This window comes from Capricornis sumatraensis, chromosome 15 (genome assembly GCF_032405125.1).
Source record: "Capricornis sumatraensis isolate serow.1 chromosome 15, serow.2, whole genome shotgun sequence".
Taxonomy (NCBI): Eukaryota; Metazoa; Chordata; class Mammalia; order Artiodactyla; family Bovidae; genus Capricornis; species Capricornis sumatraensis.
The window spans coordinates 34,307,275-34,323,762 of NC_091083.1; the positions used below are offsets into that span (position 1 = coordinate 34,307,275).

General features: G+C 43.3%; 1 protein-coding gene across 1 annotated transcript in view; it reads right to left on the reverse strand.

Moving 5' to 3' along the window:
• Window positions 1-16,488, reverse strand: part of RSU1 (Ras suppressor protein 1) — a 197,694-nt gene that overhangs the window by 129,668 nt on the left and 51,538 nt on the right. Inside the window, exons 5-7 of the mRNA XM_068987361.1 lie at window positions 14,529-14,647; window positions 11,882-11,964; window positions 11,492-11,606 (exon numbers count right to left, since the gene is read on the reverse strand). Coding sequence (XP_068843462.1) covers window positions 11,492-11,606; window positions 11,882-11,964; window positions 14,529-14,647 — 317 coding nt within the window. The remainder of the gene's footprint in view (window positions 1-11,491; window positions 11,607-11,881; window positions 11,965-14,528; window positions 14,648-16,488) is intronic.

The window sequence follows — 16,488 nt, forward strand, 5'->3', positions numbered from 1 at the left end:
TATTATTATCTAATCCATAGTGACTTTTTTCCATAAAAATGCTATTTCTTTTTCCTAAGATTTTTTTGATGTGGACAATTTTAAAGTCTTTAAATGGATTTCTTAGAATATTGCTTCTGTTAAATGTTTTGGTTTTTTGGCCACAAGGCAAGTGGGATCTTAGTTACCTGACCAGGGATCTCTGCCCTTTGCACTGGAAGGTGAAGTCTTAACCACTGGACTGCCACAGGGAAGTCCCAAAATGCTATTTCTTGATATAGGCTATATTTCTATTTGTCCTAGAATGGGCACAAAACAAAAGCGGCCAATGGTCCTACCCCTGGTGGACGTGGAATAGTTATTCCAGATCATGGCAGTTCTGTGTCTGGCTCCTAGTCTATCTGGCCACGTGACCCACAGCAAGTTACTACAGCTTCATGTCTCCATCTGCAAAATGGGGAGAAAGCCTTCAATCTCTCACAGCTTTTGCAAGATTTATGTGACAAACTATATACAAAATGCCTAATGGAAAAGTTTATATGCTCAGTAAATTTTAGCCTTCTTTTTTTACATCCTTTTCTGCTTCTGTGGATCAACACAGAAATGCTGTGTTGATATTAAAAATAAAATAATTAACTATGTAACCCTAGGGATGCTAAACATACAAAGAGATGCTTCTGCACCTCTGAGCTTCCTCTCCCTCCCCGGCTCCTCTTTGCAGACCTGCAGCATCCCCTTGGTCCCTGCCGAACACAAGCCCTGCGCCAGGCTCCTTGATATCACCCAGGGCTTTAGGGTGACTTCCCCGAAGGTTCCTGAAGGAGTGTCTCAGAGCCACAATCAGTCACCTCTTCTAAAGGACACAAAGACAAGAGTCTAGAACTTTACTGACCAGGATGATGAGGTGAGTTACACCAAAGGTAGACGCTTATGGAGCCAGCCAGGCAAATGCACCCCGCATGCATTCACTGACTCCTGTGTGTGATCAGCATTTGTCACACGGAAAGACTGGGTCCAGGGACTTCCGTGGTGGTCCAGTGGCTAAGACGTCACACTCCCAGTGCAGGGGACCCTGGTTCCATCCCTGGTCAGGGATCTAAATCTCACAGACCTGCGTGCCACAACTAAGACCCAGTGCACCTAAATAAATAAAAACAACATTTTTTGGTGTTTAAAAAAAAAAGTTAAGGGGCACAATAAAAGATAGGAATATTAAAAAAAAAGAGAGAGAGAGAGAGAGAGTCTGAGTCCAGAAGTAAATCCAGGCTTTGCATACTCCAGTATCTACAGGGGCCAGTGAAATCAATGAAGGAAGAAAAGCAGAAGAAACAATAACACAAGTGAGGGGACTAGCGCTTCCCAAAAAAGTCTCAAACTTTGGACATTTTTCCACCAAGTTGAGTTTGAAATGAGATTGTTTATCATGTAATTTAAAGCTTGTGCACACTCTCCAGACCACACCACCTGCAGCATTCTGAACTAAATCTTATAAATCCTAAGTGATATTGTGTTATATTTTTGTAACTTGTGAATTTGAAAAGGAAAACAAAAATATACAAATCACTGTATAACCCTGTTATGTAATTTCTCATTTCTGTTTAGTGAGGGATCTTCAGAGGCTCAGGTGAGGGTCCTGGTGAACTATACAGTGTATCCCAGTTGGAAAAAAGCCAGGTGCTAGGAGTTATGGCCACTGAGTAACATGCAGGTAAGTGATTTGTTCAAGGTCATCTGTCTTGGGAGACTGGACGGTAGGAGATCCAGGCCAGTAGATACCCCTACCGCACTCCCAACTATGCTGTCCCATGTCTTGATTTTGTTCATTGGTCTTAAAATGGACACGTCAAACAAAACCAAGAATAGAAGCAGAAAAGAGGGTGAGTTCAAAGGACTGCTCCGCAGCCTAATCAGACAGACCATAACCCATTCCCACCTTTCACAATTAACAGGATTTAGGCAGGGAAAAGCAGCTCTGATAACAATGTAAAGTTGCTTTGGGTCAGGGCAGATAATTCTCCAGAACAGAGAATCTAGACTAAAAGAAACAATGTTTAATGTATTATGTCTTTGGTATCTGCTTATTCTGGAGATGGCTGATAACTGGCGTTACATCTTTTCTCAAGAAAAGAGTTAAAAGATTTCACATGATAGCTAAACTATTAATAGCTTGCCTAGCTTGAAAACAGTCCAACTTTATGCTCTAGGATCTTTAATGCTTTTAATTTATAACAAAATAATAAAGACTTAGAAAGCGTACTTCAAACATGAATTACTAACATGTAGACGAGTGACAAAAGGATTACAGTGTATGCACACATCAGCAATATTAAAAAGTGAAGACAAGAAAAGAAAAGAAGGAAAAAAGGGAGAAGAAAAAAATTGCCAATGAAATGTAGAGTGTCACAAAAGGCAACCCAAGACAGTAAGAAATTACGTGAAAAAATAAGCTATCTCTTGCAGGGAGGTAGTTTAAGATCTTACCACGGGATGAAGAAATAAGTTAGACCAAGTGCTATTAAGAATTCAGTACTTCTAGACAAGTTCACAGTCTTAGAAGCTGCTGCGTCGCTTCAGTCGTATCCGACTCTGTGTGACCCCATAGACGGCAGCCCACCAGGCTCCCTCGTCCATGGGATTCTCCAGGCAAGAACACGGGAGTGGGTTGCCATTTCCTTCTCCAATGCATGAAAGTGAGAAGTGAAAGTGAAGCCGCTCAGTACGTGTCCGACTCTTAGCGACCCCATGGACTGCAGCCTACCAGGCTCCTCCGTCCATGGGATTTTCCAGGCAAGAGTGCTGGAGTGGGGTGCCAGTGCCTTCTCTGATAGTCTTATACAGGATGTCACAAAGTCAGGAAGTGAATGAATGAATGAGTGAACGACGCAACCAAGCAATGAACTAACCACAAAGAACCACCAGGTGACTTGCGCCCAGTCTCAATTACACAACTCACAAAAAGGGCTGAGCTTGAAAATCACTTATGAAATCAAACATGTATCAGGAAAACAACGATGGGACTGAAGAGATGGCAATGAAACCCTTCCTGCCAGACCTTTTGTCCACTGTGCCTGTTTGCCACACGGGGCCCTCACCGTATCCTCCCCACTTCTCTTCCCCTGAAAGTCCCTTTGGACATCCCCTTGCATTTCCTCACCCCAGGCTAAGTCTCAGCCTTTCTTTCATCCAGCCAATCACAATGTGTTAAGACTCCTGCTCACCAGGCACTCAAGTCTCTAAAGAGTGAACATTTAATAGTAGAAAAATCCACTGGGTGTATATTATTATTTTAATCTTCACCACAGTACTACTACCCTCATTCTGCAGGAGGCACAGAAAATAACCTATTATCACAGATCAAGGAACTGGAAGACTAAGATAGGAACAGAAGTGTAGTGACAAAGAGATAAGCCTCTATAACCTACTACATACATTAAAATATATTTTACCCTTCAGGATAAGATAACTGGCAACAAGAACATGAAGTGGTAAGACATTTTTAATCAGGGACTTAACTGACCAACAAGAGAATACTGTATCTCCTCTTTTGTGTTAGGAGGGAACGTTGTTTCTTTAGCATCTCAACACTATTAAGAAAAGGATTAAGAGGTGTAACTGGAAGGATTTGAGATGTATATACTCCACTCTATTTAAAAAAAAAAAAAAATTTGGCTGTGCTGGGTCTTGGTTACAACACACAAGATCTTTCATCTTTAGCTGTAGCATGCGAACTCCTTGCTGCAGAGTGTGAGATCTAGTTCCCTGACCAGGGATTGAACCCAGGCCTCCTGCACTGGAATTGCAGTTTTAGTCACTGGACAACCAGGGAAGTCTTCCACTCTTTTCTTTATCCTGTTCATCTTGGAGAATACAATTGGAGGAAAGCTCACCATTCATGCCACCACTTACTCTCTGAAGGGGGTTAATATTTGTTTCCACTCTTCACAAATATGCTAGAAAGAATACAAAAGCATCTCATATTTCTGCAATAAAAACTGTGATTGGTGGTGTGTAGAGCAGTATACGAAGCCAGCGAGGCCTAGTTATACGCAGCAATGCAAGCATCCTTCCCCTAGGTTGTGTAAGTGGGTGTAGATAATGTTCTGACATCTAAAAACACTGCTTTGTTGCATGCCTGGCTGACCCATGTGACTTCCTTCTCCAGAAGCAATTATTGGGGTGACAAATGCAGAGGGGTGACCATCCAGAAGCCAAGATAACAGAAACGATTCCACCAAGTGCAAATACCTGAACCCTGGGAAACTTATGAAGGAGGCCATGCAGAACCACACAGGTCACATCTTTAGCTCTTATGGCTCATAAATCTCATGTGTGAGGCAGAAAATGCAAAATCAGAACAGAAGCTACTGCTCACAGGGCCACCAGCTCTGAAACCGCTGTTAGGCTGTTGACTCAGGGGCTTCATCTGTTCTGAGGTCTGGATGTCTGTCTCCCCCTCATCCCCTCTAACACAGGTCTTATCTCCACTGCATTAATTCATTCTTCTGCTAATTAAAGGGGGGTGAAATCTTAGTCACGTTGCTGCTTTTCTGAAGGATAGGCAGGCTGGTAGCTGAACTGTTGTTCAGTCGCTGAGTTGTGTCTCTTTGCCACCCCATGGACTGCAGCACACCAGCCTCCTCTATCCTCCACATCTCTTGGAGTTTGCTCAAATTCATGTCCATTGAATCAGTGATGCTATCTAACCATCTCATCCTCTGCTGCCCCCTTCTCCTTTTGCCTTCAATTTCTCCTAGCATCAGGGTCTTTTCCAATGAGTCAGCTCTTTGCAACAGGTGGCCTGAGTATTAGAGCTTCAGTATCCATCCTTTCAATGAATATTCAGGGTTGATTTCCTTTAGGACTGATTGGTTTGATCTCTTTGCAGTCCAAGGGACTCTCAACAGTCTTCTCCAGCTGGGTAGCTCAATACACTGTTTCAAAAGATACTCCTGGATCCCAGCAGGCTCAAGAGAAGATGTCAACCATGTCTATTTCATCCCTTCGCTGGCAAAGTTAGCTTCACATGTCAGGAAAAACAGTTTCCCTACAAAGACAAAGCATTCTCACTGCGGTAACAGTGAGGGCTGATCATGAGGCCACAGAGAGGAGGCCACAGTCCCTGACTTGGGCACAGAGAGCTGCCCAAGAGCTAGCACAACCCTTAAAGGTCCCTGATCCTTCTGGCTTCAGGGTTTAGGAACTACGGCGCTTCGTGGCTCTGTCTTCTACCTCCCTGATCACATCCAAGAGACCTCATCCAATCTGTGGCCTTACGTTTATGTTGATGATTGTATGTGCAGCCCAGACCTACTTTCTAAAGTCCACATTCTAGTATCAGCTGCCTTCCCGACTTGACACCCAAAAAGCATTTCAAACATAAAATACTCCAAAGTCAGCTTGTAACCAGCTCCTCTCCTCCTCCCTCACCTGCCCTTCCCACCATCTTTTTCATTCCCTAACACCTCAGTCACTCGTCGCTCCCTCTCCCTCATCTAATCACCACTAATTCCTGTTAATTTTACCTCTGAAACACACCCAGACTCTAACCATTATGACCACCTGGAAAAGCACAGAATACCTACATTCCTTCTGGAGGCTTCAGGGGAAATCCTCGCCCTTGCTTTCGCATCCTCTGGAAGCATCCATATTCTTCGGCCTGTGGTCCCTTCCATGCCTGACTCCAGCCTCTTGATTCCATCATCACATCTTCTACTGCTGTCCCTGTCTCCCCTGCCTCCCTCTCTGTAGGAACCTCACAATTACACTGGTCTCAGTGTGCTAATCCAGGATAATCTCCCATCTCAAGCTGTGACACTGCATCAGCAAAGTCCCTTCATCATGCAAGCAAAGTAGTCTATTCCTAGATTTCAGTGATTAGGAGGCGGCAACATGGTGGGGGGTGAGGGCATTATTCAGCATCTCATTCAGAGTAAAAGCCAGAGTCCTTACAATGCCTTCAGGGCATAAATCCCCAGGAGATCCAGTCCCTACTTCCTACCTAAGCCCATCTCTTCCAGCCCTCAGCTCCCCTCATTTGGCTCCAGCCACACTAGTCTTCCAGCTGTTCCAGCATACACAAGCCCATCTCAAGCTTTCTGCACCTGCCTTTCCCTCTGCCAGGAAAGTTCCCTCCCTCCCTTAGGTCTCTGGCTAAATGACACCAGCTTCTGATCAGGCTTTCTTTGTTCAGTTCAGTCGCTCAGTCATGTCCGACTCTTTGCAACCCCATGGACTGCAGAACGCCAGGCTTTCCCTATCCATCACCAACTCCCGTAGTTCACTCAAACTCATGTCCACTGAGTCGGTGATGCCATCCAGCCATCTCATCCTCTTTTGTCCCCTTCTCCTCCTGCCTTCAATCTTTCCCAGCATCAGGGTCTTTTCCAATGAGTCAGCTCTTCGCATCAGGTGGACAAAGTATTGGAGTTTTAGCTTCAGCATCAATTCTTCCAATGAATACCCAGGACTGATCTCCTTTAGAATGGACTGGTTGGATCTCCTTGCAGTCCAAGGGACTCTCAAGAGTCTTCTCTAACACCACAGTTCAGAAGCACCAATTCTTCGGTGCTCAGCTTTCTTCACAGTCCAACTCTCACATCCATACATGACTACTGGAAAAACCATAGCCTTGACTAGATGGACCTTTGTTGGCAAAGTAATGTCTCTGCTTTTGAATATAGCATCTAAGTTGATCATAACTTTTCTTCCAAGGAGCAAGCGTCTTTCAATTTCATGGATGCAGTCACTATCTGCAGTGATTTTGGAGCCCAGAAAAATAAAATCTGACACTGTTTCCACTGTTTCTCCATCTATTTGCCATGAAGTGATGGGACTGGATGCCATGATCTTAGTTTCTTTGTTAACACCATAGAACAGAAACACCACCCCTTCATTTAAACCCTCTCTTCCATTTTCGTTTCCCCCCCCCCAGGGCATTTAGTATGATCTGTTATGCTTTCTATCCATCCATCCATTCATCTATCCTCCCTCCCCAACTAAAATGTCATAAAGGATATTTTTGTCTCTTTTTGTTGTATCTTCCAGAAATAAAACACAAAGCAAAGACTCAGTAAACAGTTGCTGAACATGTGAATTCTACATTACTAGAAGTCAGTTCCTTAAAAACAAAACCTGGTCTAAAGTAGGAACTTGACGTTTGAACGATTGAGGAAATGGAAGAGCAGGAGCAGAGGTGAATTGGGAGACTGGAATTAATATATCTACACTATTGACTGCTGTTGGTTTTTATTCACTATGTTGTGTCCAGCTCTTTTGCAACCGCATGGACTGTAGCCCGACAGACTCCTCCATCCATGAGGATTCTCCAGGCAAAAATACTAGAGTGGGTTGCCATTTCCTCCTCCAGGCGATCTTCCTGACCCAGGGATCAAACCCATGTCTCCTGCATTGGCAAGTGGATTCTTTACCACCAAGGCATCAGGAAAGCCCACACTATTGACACTACATATGAGACAGATAAATAATGAGAACCTACTGTTCAGCACAGGGAACTCTACTCAATGCTCTGTGATGACCTAAATGGGAAGAAAATCCAAAAAAGGGGGGAGACATATTATACATACATATATATAAATATATATATATATAAATAGCTGATTTTGTTGTACAGTAGAAATTAACACAATATTGTAAAACAATTATACTCCATTAAAAAAAATCTTTAAAAGACAGGCCTGCCATACATCTAATTTTATACAAATAAACTGATTAACATAAAAGTAAGTGCTTTACTATTTTGGAACCAGACATAACAGTTAAAGTAATTTATTCAGGTGTGCATAGCAAAAGTAAAGTAATATGTTTACGTATTAAAACTTCAGTCCAGTCCTTGACTTTGTGGCAGTGTCCCTGCACGTTCTTAGGCCCGACAAGTCAGAATTCATCCCCATTCCCTTGCTTCCTTCAAAGGCTCTTACCAATGAGGCGTCAAGTTAATAAACTCCAAATTTATTTTTAAAAGAAATTCCACAGAAGTCTTGAAAGCTTTTACCTTGTTTATTCAGATGTATAAAAAGTAAATACACAGGGGAAGAGAGATCATTATCTTCCCTTTAAAATACACGCTGAAGCAGTCCTGCAGCTAGGGGATGCTGAAGGGATGGACCGAGAGAAGCTTCGAGTCCACAGTCCTCAGCGCTGCTCAGCCACCAGCCAGGGCAGCTGCCAACAACCGCCTTGGGGACCAGATACACAAACGGAAGACATCTCTACTGTGGCTGGGTGGCTACCCCATGTGGGGTGGAGGGATTGGTGGGGGGAGAACCAGAACAACTATGCAAACGGCTTGGCATGAACAGCAGAACTGCAACTCAGTCCTGCTGCTCACACACCCGCACAGCCGGCCAGGCCGCAGTGAATCTCCCCTCCTTCTGCTGCCATTTGGGGAAGTAAGCAGGTGCTGTGCTTTGTTCACACTTGGAATCAGCTTTCTAGGAATCCTCTCAGTGGCACATAGATGGGCAGGAGTGTGCCCCAGCAGTTAGGAACGTGGACCTGCACAACGAGCTGCCAGGGTTTAAACCTTGCCTCCATGACTCTCTGTGTCCCTACAGATACGGCCCAACCCTTTCTAAGACTCCATTTCCTCATCTCTAAACAGTCCGCTTACTATTCTTAAATAATGCAGGAAAAGCATCTAATATAGTGCCTTGGCACACAAGACCTTAATACATATTATAGTAACTATTATTACAATACTATTATCGTATTCTTGACTTGAAAAAAAACACTGGGATTTCTCAGGTGGTGTAGCGGTTAGGACTCCAGTCTCCCAATGCAGGGAGCACAGGTTTGATCCCTGGCCAGAGAACCAAGATTTTACAGGCTGCACGGCATAGCCAAAGAAAAAAAAAAATCACTGTTCAAAACTAATCACTTGTCTTCCTCTTGAGTTTAGACAGAGGTTTACCATTTATTTCCAGCTAAGTGTCTGCCTGCAGTTTGGGAAAACTGCCACTAGGCAGATGCTGAGACCAGGGTTTTCCAGGTATGGCTAGCAAATATTAACTCATTTAAAGACTTTCCCCTCAACCCTAGCCCTGAATAAAAAATATATATTATTTGGTATTGGAGAGCATAACAGAAATGTTAGGCAAATGTGACTATGTGCAGTATTAAAATAGGAAGATCATGTGTCATTTTAAAATATACAGGTAGGCAGGTATGTGTGGGTTTAACTAGGTATTTTTCTACCAAATTTTTAGCTGATAGAAATCACTGATTAATCCAATACCCTATATTGCCTCAGTGCTTGAAAAATGAAACAAAACCTTTTTTTTTTTTTAATTTCTCCTTGTCACACTAATCAAGGACAGACTTTAGAAGCACTAAGTGAATTTTACCAAATTATACAAGAATTAGTCTCACAGGTGGAGATTTGGATCAGTACTTCGGGGAGGGAGCACGTATTTGTATTCTGCAAAAGTTCCCCATGAATCCCTAACGCCAATATCTATGGTTGGCAAATACCTGTCCAGAATTCTCCTTTTGACAAGAAGATTTTTTGCCTTAAAAACCCTGTTAACATCTCTTGATCTTGTAGCCTGCTTCTTAAGCAGGACTTGGCAACTCAAAATCCAGCAAAGAAGCAGTCCCAAATTTTACACAGCCCTTAAAATCAGTACAAATTGGACTTCCCTGGTGGTCCAGTAGTTAAGAATCCGTTTGCCATGCAGGGGACACAGGTTCGATCCCTGGTCTGGGAAGATGGCACGTGCTGCAGAGCAACTAAGCCTGTGTGCAACTACTGAGCTCAAGCTCCAGAGCCCGTGCTCCACAAGACAAGCCACCTCTATGAGAAGCCCAAGTACTGCCACTAGAGTAGCCCCCGCTCACCACAACTAGAGCCAGCAGCGACGCTCGCAGCCATGAGGACCCAGCACAGCCAAAAATAAAATAAATGCAATCAGTTCAAATTCCTCAAGACCTTGCACAGCAACAAAGGAGCTGCAGAAGGTGGGGAAGCTGGGGTGAAACTGTGCATTTGTTCAGTGGAACCAAGTAAATGCTTTTCCTTTAGACTAATGCTGCCCAACGGAGCTTTCTGCCCATGGTAACGTTCTGTATCTGCATCTTCCCATAAGGGAGTCACATAAACATCTGAAGTGTGGCTCACGGCTTCTCCTGAACAGCACAGCTCTGGACAGAAGCCGGACTCGGCCAGCTTGTAGCCTTCCCAACGCCTTGCTATCTGAGGTCTTCGGGTCATTACCTCATTCAGTACTTATCTCTCGAGAAGTTACCTGGTTCCCAGCATGCGGGAGGCACTGGGGACAGAGCAGGGGACACATATATACCCCGTTTCTCATGGCACTCACATCCTCATTAATATAGCTACCACTTATTTGAGATACTTCCTCAAAGAATTGCTGGGTCACATGTGTTTTTTAAAGTTGTGTTATTCTGCAGACATAGAGAACATAATTGTGGTTGCCAAGAGAGGCAGGTAGGAGAGGCATGGAGTGGGAGTTTGGGGTTAGCAGATCCAAACTATTACATATAGGATGGATAAACAAGGTCCTACTGTATAGCACAGGGGACTATAGTCAATACCCTGTGATAAACCATAACGGAAAAGAATATGAAAAAGAATATATATGTATATGCATAACTGAATCACTTTCTGTACAGGAGAAATTAACACAACATTGTGAATCAATTGTATTTCAATAAAATGCAATCAATAAACAAATAAATAAAATTGTGCTATTTTGGAGCAAAAAAGGAAACAGTCATAGTTTGAGAAACAATACAGTTCAACGTATTAAAGAAATGAGAGGACATCCAGAGTCTCGACAAGCAAGACAGGAGAACTCATGAAACTTTGCTAGAAGAGTAACATAACCTCAATAACAGGAACGTGTGTGGACGTTATTTCCGAGGAAGGTCGTAAGGTCACCTAGGGCCATCTGAATGACCAGACAGCCTATTAAGACACAGGGGCCACGGCAGGAGGACCGAGGAATTCCCAATGAGAACACATGTAACCGTTCCCACCAAAGATGGCATCAGGAGAGAAACTAATTCGTGTTTGGAAATGTAGTAGTTTTAAGCAACTGTCATAAATACTGTAACTATTTGATGATAAAAAGTTTTCAAGGGATTAAGATAGAACACTAAATGATCAAAAAAATGAGTGATAGATTCAAAAAAAGCCATCATCACCAACGGTAAAGGAGAAGCCCTGGGTAAGACCATTACTCCTCCTGCCAGGCTCTTCCCACAGCTCCAGGCAGGCAGCCAGGCTTGGTCATCTGCCATCAGCAGTGTCGAGATGCTCAGAGTTCCAGGTGCTCAACGGAGCCTCAGGGCAGGTCAAACCCAGAGCAGCTTAACTCTGGTCAATGACAAATGCTACTAGAAAGGATGAAAACTGGGTGCCCGGGTGGAGGGTTCTCGTTGAGAAGAGGAGAGAAGGGTTTTCAGAGTTGCTGCACTGGGATCATTATTAATAATTAAAGCCAGAACTCAGCTCATTCATCAGCCACCTTACCTAGTTCTGGGGGCAGAACAGTCAGGCGGTTCCCTTGAATGTGGAGCTCCTTAAGCTGAGTAAGCTCCCCGATTTCCTTAGGCAGTGAGATCAGGTCGTTATCCCTAAGGCTGAGCTAAATAGAAGAGAAACAAGGGGGTGTCAAAACAATTTTCACACAAAGAGGCGCTCAGCAGAGGCCCTGTCCTCGCCCTTGCCCTCTCTTCCTCGAAGGCTCAATCCTTCCAATTTATTTACAAGAGTCTGCAGACAAGCAACGAATGGTCTCGGGGAGCAGTGGCTTTTATTCCTGCAAAACGAACCGTACTCTGGCTCAAATTGCCTTGATTCCACTCCTACAAGGGCTGCAGGAGCGAATTGATTTTCTAAGAATTTAGATAAATTACTTACTATCTGCAACTTTGTGAGTTTCCCGATATCTGGCGGCAGGATTTCAAAATCGTTGTCACTTAGATAGAGTGCACGCAGGGTGGCTGCAAATTAAACAGCAATATATAAACAGGGTGGCATGGAACCCAACCATTTGAGGTCTGATCAATACGTGGGAGTCAGCTTTGATTAATAACCCTGGCGTGGTGAAAAGCCTGTGACACACCTAGGGCTCGCGATAATAACCAGCAGGTCAAACTTAGATTTACTGGCTTATTGTGTAGCTGGTGTGTTCAGGAAAATATCTATATCCAAGAGGACTGATATAATTAACAACTCGTGGGCACTGGCAGCTTCTGGCACAGAGTTTCAATTCGCTTTCAGAAAAGATAGCTATTTTTCTTCAATTACTTCTGATTCACCTGTATGGCTCAATTTGCATCCAGAGTGAAACCAAGAAAACCACTGTGTCATTTATATCAACGCTCAGGGCAAAAGGGCTCGGTTGTGTAAAGAGAACTAGGTCAGAAAATAAAGAACCAAAAGGCTTTCTCGTGATGGAGGTCAGAATCATAGTTCATTGCTTCCATCATCAGACTAAGTATTATTACTTGTTCCTATAGCCTTAACCACAAAAATAAATGAAGATGAAGGAGTTAAAATAGTGCAGAGGAATTTAAAACAGAGAAAACCCTAACTTAAGCAGAAATCTGTTCACAATATTATACAAGGATATCAGTCCCTAAACCACTGAAGGGTAAAACCCTGAGGCATCATTTTATCCTTAACCAAAAGGAGAGAGTATAATTAGATGTAGTTTTATTCGTTTACATATACTCAACTACATTCTAATGTCTTAAAATTCAACAGAATTGTATGTTAATAGACTTAAGAAAAGCAATTTCTCCCATGGTCCAAGAAAACATGTTAAAGTTGGTTTCATGGGCCTGACAAAGTCTGGGATAAAGAATACACGCTGTGCTTAGTCTCTCAGTCCTGTCTGACTCTTTGTGACCCCACAGACTACAGCCCACCAGGCTCCTTTGTCCATGTGGATTCTCCAAGCAAGAAAACTGGAGTGGGTTGCCATGTACTCCTCCAGGGGATCTTCCCAACTCAGGGATCGAACCCAGGTCTCCCGTACTGCAGGTGATTCATTGCCGTCTGAGCCACCAGGGAAGCCCAAGAATACTGGAGTGGGTAGCCTAACCCTACTCTGGGGGATCTTCCAGACCCAGGAATCGGACTGGGGTCTCCTGCGTTGCAGATTCCTTACCAGCTGAGCTACCAGGGAAGCCCTGAAAAGTATATATGGAAGGTTAAAATAAAAAGAAACTTTACAGAGACTAACTCAGAAAAGTCACAATCTCTGGATGCTAGCTATGTCACTATTTGGAAAAACAGAACATTCACCTACAGACAACAACTCTCTCCTAAATATTTTATGAGTTCTCAGAAAATCTCTTTTTCCTATTTTTCACAAGTATCTGCAGCAAGAAATGTGTTTGCATATAAGAGGATAAAGTGTGTTCATCTATGACTGGTGATTTCTTAGTGTCTGATGACATGCTATAGACGAAACAGATTATATCAATAAGAATACTTTTCAAAAGTCTTATAACAAGAATCCTGGCTAGAAATGTTTAAAATTCTGTTAGCAGTTTATTAATGTATATTTTTATAAGTAACTCATTGGAATATCTTTGGGCAAAAAGCCTGCTGCTGCTGCTAAGTCGCTTCAGTCGTGTCCGACTCTGTGCGACCCCACAGACAGCCTCCTACCAGGCTCCCCTGTCCCTGGGATTTTCCAGGCAACAACACTGGAGTGGGTTGCCATTTCCTTCTCCAATGCATGAAAGTGAAAAGTGAAAGTGAAGTCGCTCAGTCGTGTCTGACTCTTAGTGACCCCATGGACTACAGCCTACCAGGCTCCTCTGTCCATGGGTTTTTCCAGGCAAGAGTACTGGAGTGGGGTGCCATTGCCTTCTCCGGGGCAAAAAGCCTACACAGCATTAATAGAAACACATGAGAAAGTCATATACTATACATATACATGCTGCTGCTGGTGCTGCTAAGTCACTTCAGTCGTGTCCGACTCTGTGCAGCCCCATAGATGGCAGCCCACCAGGCTCCCCCGTCCATGGGATTCTCCAGGCAAGAACACTGGAGTGGGTTGCCATTTCCTTCTCCAATGCATGAAAGTGAAAAGTGAAAGTGAAGTCGCTCAGTCGTGTCTGGCCCTCAGCCACCCCATGGACTACAGCCTATCAGGCTCCTCCGTCCATGGGATTTTCCAGGTAAGAGTACTGGAGTAGAGTGCCATGGCCTTCTCTGATACATATACGTATATAATTTTTTTTTTGCATGTTCTTTAAAAAGACAGTCAAGCTCTCTAGCTAAATGTGAGATGATCTCATTTAGGCAAAAATTTCTATCATAAAGTTAATATGACATTACCAAGTCCACTTGAGTGCAATGGTGTTAGATCACAATTTATCAAATATACATACTGCTGAGCTATGAGGGAACATTCAAAGGAATCTGAAGTAGAAAAAAATATATGTATGTCCAATAATTTCTCTTGGAGTTTGGGACCTGGCAAATAAATTTCCCTTTCAGAATGCTGAGAACCATTTTAAGGAGATTTATAGGATTAAAAGTTTCTTACTCAGGTAGAAGAAGTTTCCAGGAAGAGAATTTTCATTCAAGTTGTTATAAGTCAAATCAAGGACCTCCAGAGCTGGAAGCGATCCAAATCCTCGAGGCAGAGTGTTTAGTCTATTCATGCTGTTGTTGGGGGTAAAAATATAAGATGTCACACACAAAACATTTACATACACAGACTACTCAGATCCCCTCTGTGTGCCGAGTCTCAGTCACCTGTGAGGGGCTCAAAGCTGAAAGCCCAGCCATAATCCCATTCACTTTATGTTATTTTTACCAGCCTAGTAATTCTAGCCAGGTGATTTCCAAGTCCATGAAACATTTGAAAATGCCTTAGCTGTCACTTTCTCCAATGGTGGTGCTCCAACACTGTTTTACACAGAAAATAAACACATTACAAAATATCTTTCCTTCTAGAGAAAAACTTCTTTATAAGTGTAGCAATGGTAAGACCTCAGAAGATATATGTGAAGTCTCATAGTTTTCAGACTTCTGCTTTATTTGATTTTGCTTATTCCTCCCAATGGGAGACAAAAAAAAAATTCGCTTTTTTTTTGTTTTGTTTTGCAACTACTGATAGTAGTTCAGTACCATCTCCAATTAGAATCAAGTTTGCCAGGGACCAGGGATGGGGAGGGAGGAGGGGAATGGGGAATTTTTAATGGGTATAGAGTTTTAGTATGGCAAGATGAGAAACTTCTAGAGATAGGCTTCAAAACAATGGGAAAACATAAATACGGTATACTTTACGTTACGCGTACTTTACATCACAACTGAACATTTTTTAATATATATGTAAAAAGCGAAAGTGTTAGTTGCTCAGTCATGTCCGATTCTTCATGACTCCACGGCTGAGGCTCCTCTGTCCCTGAGATTCTCCAAGCAAGAATACTGGAGTGGGTTGCTATTCCCTTCTCCAGGGCATCTTGCCGACCCAGAGATGGAACCTGGGTCTCTTGCAACACAGATGGCTTCTTTATCATCTGAGCCACCAGGGAAGCAAGCCCTTAAACACATACACACACACACATCTCCAGTGAAAGCTAAGGAAAGCTAAGAAAAATATTTTTCTATTATGTTCCACTTGTAAGACTCTTATTTTTTTTAAATGTTATTCTCTTTGAATACACTTAAAATATGATTTCAAAAAAATTTTAATAATATAGACTGACAAATACTGAAAGGTGGGGGGGTGGTGCTGTGACACCAGACATAATTCTAGACAGCAGTCCTTCTCACATGACACACAATCCTACTCAAACCCACCAAACAGGCCTCAAAGGAAACAGCTGAGAGCAGAGAGAAACCTAGAAAAAAAGTGGTGCCCACCTCTTGATGGGTATGAAGTCTTAGGTTAACTTTACAGTTAGCAAGTTAACCTCCAGTACAGTTTGCTGAACCACTGCTGCTGCTGTGCTGTGCTCAGTTGTGTCCAACTCTTTGCAACCCCATGGACTGGAGCCCAGCAGGCTCCTCTGTCTATGGGATTTTACAGAGAAGATTACTGGAGGGGTTGCCATTTCCTTCTCCAGGGTAACTTCCCAACCCAGGGGTTACATCTCCTACATTGGCAGGTGGGTTGTTTTTTTCCCTACTGTGCCACCTGGGAAGCCCTAATAACCGGTATTTTCTGTGAATTCACACTGTGTGAAGCACACCTGTGTCAAGTGTCTCACGGGGTCTCCAAAACGGAAATGCAGGCAGGACAGTACTTATAATGATCTCTGGAACACGGAAATGGAGTGTCAGGTTAACACAGGTTTAGCACCAGAGACCTCTGACTCTCCTGGTAAGAATGACAGGTATCTAAGATCCCCCAGCACTCCTGGAGGCCAAGGCACCCCTGATTCCTGGACCCCCACGTGAGGATGCTGAGTAAACTGAAGGAAAGAAATCAGAGATGGTGAGAAAGGCACAGAAGTATACAGCAAGTGCTTCCTTCCTTAAATCTTGCTCTGAGTTAA